The 11318-nt window shown below is 38.5% G+C and overlaps 1 protein-coding gene across 3 annotated transcripts in view; it reads left to right on the top strand.

Annotated features, from left to right (window-relative positions):
* lrrk2 (leucine-rich repeat kinase 2) overlaps window positions 1–11318 on the top strand; it is a 43413-nt gene that overhangs the window by 12965 nt on the left and 19130 nt on the right. For all 3 annotated transcript variants that reach the window (XM_042411862.1, XM_042411861.1, XM_042411860.1), the window contains exons 6-18: window positions 537–671; window positions 2822–2953; window positions 3513–3632; window positions 5017–5177; window positions 5264–5343; window positions 5641–5747; window positions 6059–6188; window positions 6464–6588; window positions 7598–7725; window positions 8910–9054; window positions 9305–9444; window positions 9974–10102; window positions 10638–10808. In XM_042411862.1, coding sequence (XP_042267796.1) covers window positions 537–671; window positions 2822–2953; window positions 3513–3632; window positions 5017–5177; window positions 5264–5343; window positions 5641–5747; window positions 6059–6188; window positions 6464–6588; window positions 7598–7725; window positions 8910–9054; window positions 9305–9444; window positions 9974–10102; window positions 10638–10808 — 1703 coding nt within the window. The remainder of the gene's footprint in view (window positions 1–536; window positions 672–2821; window positions 2954–3512; window positions 3633–5016; window positions 5178–5263; window positions 5344–5640; window positions 5748–6058; window positions 6189–6463; window positions 6589–7597; window positions 7726–8909; window positions 9055–9304; window positions 9445–9973; window positions 10103–10637; window positions 10809–11318) is intronic.

Genomic DNA, 11318 nt, shown 5'->3' with positions numbered 1-11318 from the left:
TATTTCAGGCTTATTATATGGTCACCTATAATACACCTACAATTATGCACTACTCAGTAAATTACTTGATTGATGTCTTGTTGCTCTTGAAAGTTTGTGGTTCTTGGGTAAAAAAAGACACACTGCCATAAAGATTACATATAATTACATGATAATGACAGGACACCAGTGTGTATCAGTTAGGTCAAACTCATAATATAGCGAGCCAACTTCGCTTTGTATTTAACGTTAGCATGTAGCCTGCTAGCTAGGGTGAATTAGACAACAACAATTTATCAGATTAGCTTCAGTTAATAAACCATCAATTAACATGATGTTTCAAATGACAATATGTTAAATAAATATGTAATAGTAATAATTCTTACAGTATCACATATGGCCAACAACATACACTGAGAAGAGTGTACATTGTTGTGCTAGCTGTTATCATGCTAACGTAAATATACAACAGTTAGCATTTTAGCTTGGTTTGCTTGAACATTTGTCCATATCCTCCTTTAGTTGAATGTCTTTTCTTGTGTTTACTGTGTGTGTAGTGAGTGACGACCACCTTGTGGAGTTCGTGGAGAACCAGGACCATGTTGTGGTTCTGGCGGCTCTCCAGAGTTTCCCGGACAGCCCCGAGCTGCTCCTGCAGGCCATGAAAGTGCTGCTCCCACTGGCTTGTCCTGGTAAGAACTAATAATTAACACCCCAGTAATGGTATGAGGTCTAAGAAGGAACTGGAGTACTATTGATACTTGGTTGGCAAAAAGCGCTGATATATTAGTGCTACCAAAACCTGATTCATATTAGTGCTGCGCTGAATACCACCAAAGGAATCTCTCTTTTCAATTAAGTGTTGCCTAATGTTTACTCAAATGATTAGAGTGATAACTTACAGAATGACCAAAGTATTTGTCATGAAGTACAATAGAATTTGTATCTTGGTTGGGAGTGAATTCCAGTCTAACTACTTCTTCTTTTTACTTCTCACTCGCTGTCTGGTCTTATTCTAAGGTACTACACTATTATAAAACTTTAACAATCATTACCCTGGTTTATCATCCAACAGAATAAATGAGCAGGATTTGTCTGAGTGATCTCTCTCTGTGCCTTTGATGCAGAGGCGTATCGGCAAATGAAATAGTAAAGGTTTGAACCTCAGTGTGGTGACGCTGAATGGACAGACTGAGTGTAATTCTCTTTATGTGGCGAAGTTTAGTAATGAATGCTTTGGCTTTCTTGACGTAATAGCTGGTGTGTTATACAACAAGACTGAGTACTGCACACTGATCACGAAGGAAGCAAATTAAACATCAACCCTTCTCTTTCTTCATTAAACACGGTCTATTTCCAGTCTTATCACCAGAACATGATGTCAGTGTAACCCTTTTCAAACAGTTTTGATGTAAATCAGATTAGACCTTAAACGGCAATAAATACGTGTAACATTGTGCAGCTGTAGTGTCGGAGCAGCTGTTTTATGGGGCATGATAGAGGTGCTTTTTTTGAAAATAGTAAAATTGTGGAAATTCCCTCATGTTGAGGAACACAGCAACTCCTTTAGTGAATAACTATGTATTTGCTATCCAAATGCATTGTTATGTAATGGATAATTGGGTTGAAGTCGTCAACATTTCCAATAAAATGTATTTTTATTTTCAATTTTTTTGAACAGCAAATGCAATTATCAGAGCACAGGGAGACCCCACTTTGGGTTTTAGACTTGGGGGCATCCTGAAAAAAACTTATTGTAATTGTAAGCCTTAAACTTTCAACCAGAAAGGGCAGTAAAATACTTCTATTTAAAGAATTGTCACCAAAATATGTACCGAGTGGAACATTTTACAGTAGAAAATAAACAACTGTCTGTGCATCCTTCATCATTTCTGTACTGCATTTCTTGCTGCTGGTCGGCTGACAAATACACAGAAATATCTCTAAAGTTAGTATAAAGTTGGCCAAAAATATCAGCTATTTTCCACAAAAATTTTGTAACTTCCTCATTAAAAACAGCAGCCTTGTTTTTGTGTAGAGAGAAACACAATCACTCATCAATAATTTTGTGTTCGGATGATGCATTCTGACAAATTAACAGATGTGGGGTTAGTTTTTAATGCTCTAAACCATATAGCGGGTCTTCCATCTTAGCTTGTCACGCTTACACAACAGATATCACATCATACGTTTTCTCTGAAAAGCACAGGTCAAATACATGTGCCGACATATGACATTTATTTCAGAAAAAAAAAACAGGATGAAGGTAAAACATTCTTTAGAAGAAACGGAGACACTACCCAGCACTGAACTTCTAATGAGCTGGAGAATTTATGCATGAAACTTGAAGCTGTAGATGAAGAAGTGGAAAAGTGGACATGACAAAGTTTCAGTCATGAACATTTTTTCCACTTTAATCTCAGTTTTTCCACAGATGTATGATTTATCATGGTCATGGGGGGATTCCAGGCTATTTGGAGATATCTCTCTCTCTTTCATTTGTGAGGGACTTTCTATGACCTCCTGCTTTTCTTCATCTTTATTGGCGGATTTTCCATTTTTTTATTCTGTTGCAACACCCATTCTTTGTAGAATTAAGGAAATTGAAAAAAGTATCTTTCTTTATGTCTGTTAATCCATTCTTATGATCCTCATGTAATTCAGACTTTACATTTTCATATTTCATGATACGTATAATCCGGGAAATATCAGCGTATACTTTGATTGCTGACTAAAATGATGAACCAAAACATTAAGATGAACATTTTGAAGTGGAAAACCAGATGAACCCCGCTCATGCTGTGGCAGCTGTTTTGAGTTTAGAAGCTTTTTTCTCCTCCAGGCAGTAACGTGGAGATGTTGATGTCTGGAGGCGCTCGTTGCTACAGCGTGCTCATCGCGGCCATGGACGCCTTCCCGGAGGTGGAGGAGCTGCAGGAAACGGCCTGCTGCCTGTTCAAGAGGTTTACATCAGGTCAGATCCGGGGGGTGAAAAGATGTCCAAAGATTATAACGAAGAACAGTTACATTTCACTAATTTTCCTTTCCAATGTAATGTCTTGACATCATTATTCAGTTGGTGTTATTTAGATAAATTGAGTTTCTCCCACCACTCCAAGTTAAGGAAATCAAAAGGTTACGTACGTTGTAAGAATCATGGCTTCTTATTTCAAAATTTTTAAAAAGAATGAACCTATACTCACAGAATTAACAGAAAAAGTACTATTTAGAGGATCAAATATGTTTTGGTGGCATATTTCTGTCGTTTCCGTCAGTAAAACCAGTGTAAAATGTGTCCTAGTCAACATTCAAAACCTCTCAGAGGCACCGTGACGTCAATGAATAACTTTGGAGTTCACTGGTTGACAGTCGGAGATGATAAAACTGTTTGCCAAATCAATGAATCATCGCTATCAATACATCAGTGTTTGGATTTTATTCCTTCTGATAAGCTAATGTGTAACCACTTGACAGATTAAGATTGAAGAGGTCAGTATGAATCAGGGTGCGCTCCTCTTTGTGTCATCGTGTAGAGAGCTACTACAACATCCTGGTGCTGAACGGCGTCCAGAGGGTGGCGGTGAGGGCGTGTCAGACGTTCCCCGACAACGCCGCGCTGCAAGCCGCCGCTCTGTCCTGCCTGGCTGACCTCAGTGAGGACACACACACACACACACTCACACACTCTATATTTAACTCATTTATTTATGTCCGCACAGACGGATTAGTGATGGAGATAACAGAACAATGGCTTGGCCTTAACATCGACACATGGCAATATTATACACAAGATAAATTCTATTGGGGTACAAAAACAGCACATTATCCATGTATAAACACTTGTTGATTGATTCCCTCGACTCTTTGGCTCAGTACCACCAGCATATGTTTCCCATGCTGCAGGTATTTGAACTCAAATACCTGTCAGCTGTTTCTAAGTTGTGCAATAAAAACCAGAAGTTAAAAAGTAAAGTTGAAAGTAAAATGTTGAATTATTAAGGAAGTCTGCCTCTAAGATTAAATCAAAACACACAGTTGTCTCTTCTCTTTGTTATGTGTTGAATTTTTAATGTGATTATAGAATCTTTCTTTCTTTTTTTGCTGTGACCGCACCAAATCTGCACATTCAACAGAATCAAGATGTGCGGTTAAAATGTGTTTGTTTATAGTACTGCTAACTTCTCACTTGTATTTTGATTTGAATGTAACAGCACAAAAGCTACGTGATATACACACAAAAAAAGGGGAAGGAGGGAAAATTTTAAAAAGAGAAATAAGAGTACAGACCCTTTGTGTTATTAGTAATACCAGTAAATGTTCCAGTTCAGTTCACTAAAAATGAATATTTAACAAATAACGGATGTAAAGCTTTTATTGAATCTATAGTAACTGTGACCTTTCAGTGGAATCGTGTTGTGATCATATTGTGTTTATTTTATAAAATCTGGTCGTCCAAGTTAATGATTCTACATAAATTGTGATTAAAACCAACAAAATTAATTTATTACATTACGGTCAAAACATAAATTTGATTATTTTGTGTAATTTTTGCACACATTTGCTGTATCGTAATCTACAATTCAGGAGAGAGAGCCAAAGAAATACTGTTTATAAAACCAGGCAAGAATAAAATAAATATCTATGGAGTTTTGTATAATTTATTACCAAAAGGTTTCTTCAGAGTTTGACGTATCAGTGATACAGTTTGTCTGTAACACATAGTCTCTACTCCAAAACATTTCACTTTTATCTTAAAAATTTAACCCAGTTAAACTAAACAAACCTTCCATTTTTGACTTTGTAATCAGAAAAACAAAGTAAACTTTGTTAGCTATGATATGAATCACTAATAAACAATATTACAATATTAAATGATAACATACTGACAAATGCAGTCATTTACATGCATCAGTGGGGCAGCAATGAGTTTTCAGTAGAAATTGAACAGAAACCATGTCCATTCTCTCTATATATTTATATATATTATATATTAGGTCTTGTACAGTGCAGTAATTACACCATATCTCCCTCTGTCAGCTGCAACCATAGTGCAGAACAAAGCAGTGGCTGAGCAGGGCATGGAGGAAGGAGAGGAGGAGGAGAACAGGGGTAAAGAGGAGGTGGAGGACATGGGCCTCGGCTGGATGGAGGCCTGCTGCACAGCACTGGATCTCCACGCTGCTGAGCCAGCAGTTCAGGTCAGTCCAACTCCTTCTAACCATCTAGTTACAGCAAATATTTAACCTGGTATAATTCCAATAATCGAAATCTCTCGTCGCCTCAGGAAGCTGCAAGCTGGGCCATTCACAATCTGTTACTGCACGGAGCTGGAGTCAACCACTCAGAGGAGGAGCAGGATGAGAGGTGCACAATGAAACAATAACACACATCTACAGATATTTAACACTGCTGAGAACTTGTTCGCAGTCGTATTGGAACTTTGCAGAAGGTCAAATTGTATCAACAGCTGTCACATACTGAGACATTTGCAGCAAACAATAAAAATCAAAAGAGAAAAAAACAGTAAAAGTAAGACTCGTCAGAATGATTGAATGCTGCACGTCTTGCTATACGTGTCATGAGAAATGTTTCTGAAATGCATCAAAGTGTCACTTGAGGGAATATAATGACATGTGTCGGATATTTTGTGGTTGTTTTCAGGACTCCTGTTCACAGACAGTTAATGGCAGCCATGCTGCTCCACTCCTCCTCTCCCAGAGTGTTTAAAGCTGCTACTTGTGCCATCGCTACACTCATCACACACAACGGTGAGTCTGCAGCAATATTGACACCTAGTGTGAAGACATGTGGCTGCATTGGAAAAGGCACACATGCATGCACAACTTATTTGGAATTAAATGTTTACATCTATAACCTGTTATCTTATCTTCAACATGTTTGGCTGCAAAATAATCAAATAAATTGGTACAATGATAATAATTATGTATTATGATCAGATACAGAGTGCAGTGAGGATGATAAGGATGAGTATATGTTTTTGTGAGGCTTTCTGATAGTAAGTGATGTGTCAGTATTGTGTTGTTGGCCAGTGAACAGCGAACGTTTGGTCTGTTTGCAGGTAAAATGCGTTCCCTGCTGCTGTCCAGTGGCCTCCATGTCAACATAGTGGAGATGATGAAGAGACATTCGACCTCAGATGAAGTTTCTATCAGCGCCTGCAAACTGCTCAAGCTCCTCTTCCAGGGAAGGTTAGGACAAACATGGTTTCTCAGTCTAGTCTGTTCTCTTTGGTTTTTGGAAAATCACATGAACAGGACAAAAAGTCACTTGAGACGTCACAGTGTCATTTTTGGTGCTTCCACTAATGTTGCCAAAGTCAGAAATGTACAAATTCTAGTGGATTTTAGATAAATGAGCCTTAGTTTAAAGCATTTTTCAGTATCAACAATTATGTTTTTTAATGTACAAATACAATGACATTCATATTGATTTTGGAATAAAGTCGGCCTCCCTGCTTCTGTAGGACGGCCAGTCTGGATGAGCTGAACATGGCCATGAGCCAGATCCTCAGCACCATGAAGATCCATAACTTCCAGCCGGAGGTGCAGCTGGAGGCGCTGCAAGCCAGCCTGGTCTTCCTCTGCCCAGGTACATTCAAGTGTCTTCACTCATTTTTTCTTGTCACCATCTTTACTTGTTTTTGTGGAGTTAATGCATGGCTCAGAGGTGACCTGCCAGTCATGTAGTCGTCATACTTTGACATGTTTTCCGTTAGATTCTCTGTTTTAGTTATTTTAGTGATGTTACTCCCTGATGACTATTTATGCTCATGTTAAGTACCATGTTGTTTTTTTTCCTCCATGAAGAGCTACCAGACACTGAGGCCCCTTTTTAAAGGCTCCACCAATTAGTCAAACATCTGCATAATGTAAAACGAGTCGCCTGTAGAGAATTTTCACTCAGCTCTGCAGCTTTCTGGAGCTTTTTTTAGCCTGTTTGAGCTCATTATCTAGTTTATTCTCAGTGCTGTCATCTCCAGCAGCAACTGTTTTCAGCAAAGAAGCTCTAAAAACAGCTATACACTACCTGCCCTGCATCAAACAGCAGACAGACAAACCACAAGGAGTTGCTGGAGATCGAAACAGAGCTGAAAAAAAGAGGGAATATTGGACTGACATTCATTTGGTGGACATAAACAGGACTCGAATGAATGCAGATGTTGCTCTGTGTCTGTTAAATGTGTAAATAAGAATAAGGAACACACTGGATTCTGGTAACTCAAGCTACGTACGGACTACGTCACAGATGCAAACGTCCATGTACAGTATGTAGTATTGTGCGGATACAAAGGCATGACAGCCTATTTAGATCCAGATCACGTCCCTGTCCTCCAGCAGTACGGCTGAGAAAATGTACATTTTCTCTGTTCTGCAGTGGAATGCAAATCCGGTTCAGTGGAGCAGCTTGTTTTGTTTTAATTCCCATCAAAACGAGGCTATAGTTCACTCTGCCTCTGCTCCCAGCGCTGCACTTGTAACACTCTTAATTAGATTAGTGACTGATAACAGAGCAGTTGTGTCTGTGTGTGTGTATACATCATGTTTACTTGCTTCTTTGTCTTCATTTGTTTCTGCGGTGCGCGTGTGTGAATTCCCAGACAGGAGTTTACGAGAGCATGGCGTCTCGGTGGCCGACCCCGACATGGCCGACGTGTCGCTGAAGGTCTTGAAGAACCAGTGTGTGGTGGAGGGAGCTCACACCCTCTACCTGGAGGTTCTCAACAGGGTACGAACACCAAAACATCAAAGCATATCCCCAGCGCTCCTCATCTTCTTTTTAGTCATTCCACTGCTTTAGAGTTGTTTTTAAAATCTTGTTTTAAATATATATTTTAAATCTGACCTGATATGATATAAAAAATTATAATAATATGACAAAATTAAAGCATTACAGAAGGATAGAGCTTGAAAAACACCCAGATAGAATTTCTTGTGCACATAAAAAGAACTGACAGTGCACAAATACTACAAACACAGTACATATAGTTCTCTTTCATTATAAATTAAACAGTTCATCCATTCATTGTAGAAATTATACAGTAGGTTGTTCTTTAACCAGAACATCGGAAGGACGTAATTACATTTGTAAAATGAATTTTCCCAATTGACTTACTGGTATGAATGAATGGTGTGCATGTTGTGTTTGTTGGTACCCCTCCGCCTGAGAGTAGGGTGACAAAAACAGCTTCTGAAAAGGTCGGAAACAAGAAACAAAGATGTCATGTGTCAGCGGAGAAGTCAAAAGTCAGTGATTAAGCATCATTTCTACAACGTTCGACTGCCTCTGTGAGAGTTTTGTTCCAAAATGAGATAAACACTAAATGACAAATGTGACATTTTACATTTACACACTGACAGATAGAAAAAAAAATCAATAACAAAAACACTGTTGACATCTTCATCACAAACATTATAAATTATCTACATCAAGTCTTTATGCAGCTCTATATAAATTGCATATGATTATCCATGAATGCCATTTTCTTTATTCAAGCTAAAATATTGTCTATTTTATGAACTGTATCTTGCAATGTATTAATCATTTCTCAGTCTTAGTACAAATGTTAGTTTTTGTGCTGTAGGGAGGTCAAAACTATTATTTTTAATGTAGCAAGTGATTTACAGTCTACTGTGTGTTTCATTGACAAAAAGACACTTTGACAGACTGGATCCTAAATCTTTAAAAAGATTTATAGCGCTTAGCAATTCATATAAACTCAGCTGCCAGTTTATTAGATGCATTTATCTAAAACTTCATTCATTCCAATAGAACAGCTCTGCAATAAATCCTTACGTCATGAAAGCACTACTATAAAGTTCAGTTTTTGTTATAATTGCGAGGTGTTACTCATATTTTACTTGTGCCAATAATATCAATGAGATTGAGGTTGTTTGTCTCTGTGTGTTTAGTTCATCAGCAGCTCGACCATCCAGATTTGTGGTTTGAGGGTGCTGTCTGCGCTGGCTGACTGCTCCGGTGCAGTGGACCTGCTCTGCCAGCAGGGGGCGATAGACACGGTGCTGCATACACTACAGATGTTCCCACAGGAACGAGGTACGCTGTCATTAAACGGCCTTTTACATAAATAAACCGGTCGGTTTTATCATCACATTGAAGAGGAAAGACAAACTAAACCTTTTCATGAAATTGATTTGCAATCCATGTCGACAGAATTCACAAAAATACAGGATTTGGGACCAATGTTTCCTCTGCAGTGATAGTTTAGGGATAGTTTAGACTCTGTCTGAACAATAAAAAAATCTGATTTCATTGTGCTTTTACTAACTTCTCTACCTTCTTGCAGAGATACACTACTGGGGTCTGACCCTGCTCAACTACCTCGTATCCAAGAAGAAGCTGTCGAGGATGATCGTACCTGTTCTCGCCTCCGTTCTAGTCACGTCACTCATCCAGTACAGAGAAGACTCTGAGATGCTCCTGAAGGTATCCTCAGTGTTTCTCTGATAAAACTGGTCCGTAGAACAACTAATAACTGCTACAGTGCATCCTTTTTTTGTAGGAAAAAGTGTGGCAGTTGTTTTTTTCATTCTATTTGAACACAATACATGTTAAATATTTTGTTTCTCATCTTTTATCATCAAGTGCTTGCCCTGAAATTTAATTATTGACAGCAGTTAGACGACTGGACGCCACAACTCTGTAAAAATGTAATTATTATAGAGTTAGAAGGTAAGGCAGAGTTTTAACTGCTGAGAAACTCAAATGCAAACTATGTCAAAGTTATAAGTTATATCTACAAATGCTCACATATGTTCCCTGCTTTAACTAGCAGGCATCCTCTGACACAAAAAGCAGCAGTGTAGACTTCTGTCCAACATGCTGCGCTTTGAATAAAGGGTCTAAAGATCGCAAAGCTCTTTGAGACACATTGATTTGAATTGAAACTTGACTTCTCTGGACTGTTACCGGTTGTAGTTTTGATCTCGTAAACTCATGATCCGTCTCTCCGCAGTGTTTTCAGGTGGCTTTGAGGATGCTGGACGCCTGTTCAGGAGCAGCTGCTGAACTGCAGAGAGAAGACTTCGACAGGCAGATCTTCCAGCACCTCAGAGAGGAGACTCCTGACCACAGCAACAACCAGGTAAGTAAGATATGTGACAGAATTTCCTCCTCTTTTTTTTTTTTTTTCAACTTGTCTTTCTCTGTGCCTCTCTCCTCTCACCACAGACTGTAATTAGAGGTCATCTGCACCCTTGAAAAAGAAATCTATAGATCAAATTAAAATAAACAAATCTTAATTGCTATTTAAAAAAAACAACAAACAGTGCTGCGTTTTCCCATATTATTGGCGTTTCTATCTTGCTGCCGTAAATGTGTGTACTTTTAAAAAAATTATGTAACTTCATGGAAATATCAAGAGTTACAGTCACATTGTGTATCAGCAGGCAGTCATGTTGAAACACAGCGTATATTACTGTACACACACAGGACCATGCAGTACATACCAGACATGCCTGGAAACTGTTCAGATTAAGCTTGTAGGCCACTCGTGTACTCGTAAAATGCTGTCTTGAAAACGCCTTGCTAGAAAGAAGGGAACTCTCATCCTGATTTAATAAACATATTTGTAATCTGCCTCCTCTAATCTCCTCGTCTTCCTCTCTGTCTGCTCTCAGCTGAGGAAGTCGGTGTGCTTGGCTCTGTCTAAAATGTGGTGCAACTCTGAGTTACACTACAGCATGCTGGAAAAGGCCTGCAAGGACGGAGACACCACGATGGCCGAGTGTCTGATCGAGCTCGGCGCTGACATCAACAGGAAGACAAAAACAGAATCTCTCATCTACCAGGTCAGAGGTCACGAAATCTCACAGGCCAGGAAGAGCAAAAGAAATCCAGACGTTGAATCTGTTGCCTTATATAAAACTAAGGGAAGTTATATTTTCAGTCTTGTCTTTCTATGTTTTGTCAGCAAAATATGTCGAACAAGACCAGAATAAAATTGGCCAAAAATCTCTTGATCTGGTGTCTGGAGTTTCCAGATGTCGGATTTTTTTTGATTATTTATTTATTTTGACCACAAAGCTTGAAAAGAAGAACTGAAAAAAAAATTCACTACATTCTGTTTATATATCTGACTACATTCAACTTCTCTAAAACTAAATACTTGAGAGTGTTGATGAAACTATTAAAAGATGAATTTAATTCAGAATTATGTAGTTTTTTATTTATCAAGTACACACAATACTGAATATTTTCTGGCTGTAGCTTCTCAAATGTGAGGATTGCTGCTTTTCCCTGTTTTTATATTGTAAACTGAATATACTTACATACTGTCAATATTTCTTAAGCGTTTTATA

Source organism: Thunnus maccoyii, chromosome 5 (assembly GCF_910596095.1).
Source record: "Thunnus maccoyii chromosome 5, fThuMac1.1, whole genome shotgun sequence".
In the NCBI taxonomy this organism is placed as follows: domain Eukaryota; kingdom Metazoa; phylum Chordata; class Actinopteri; order Scombriformes; family Scombridae; genus Thunnus; species Thunnus maccoyii.
This window is presented reverse-complemented; position numbering and strand designations above follow the sequence as displayed.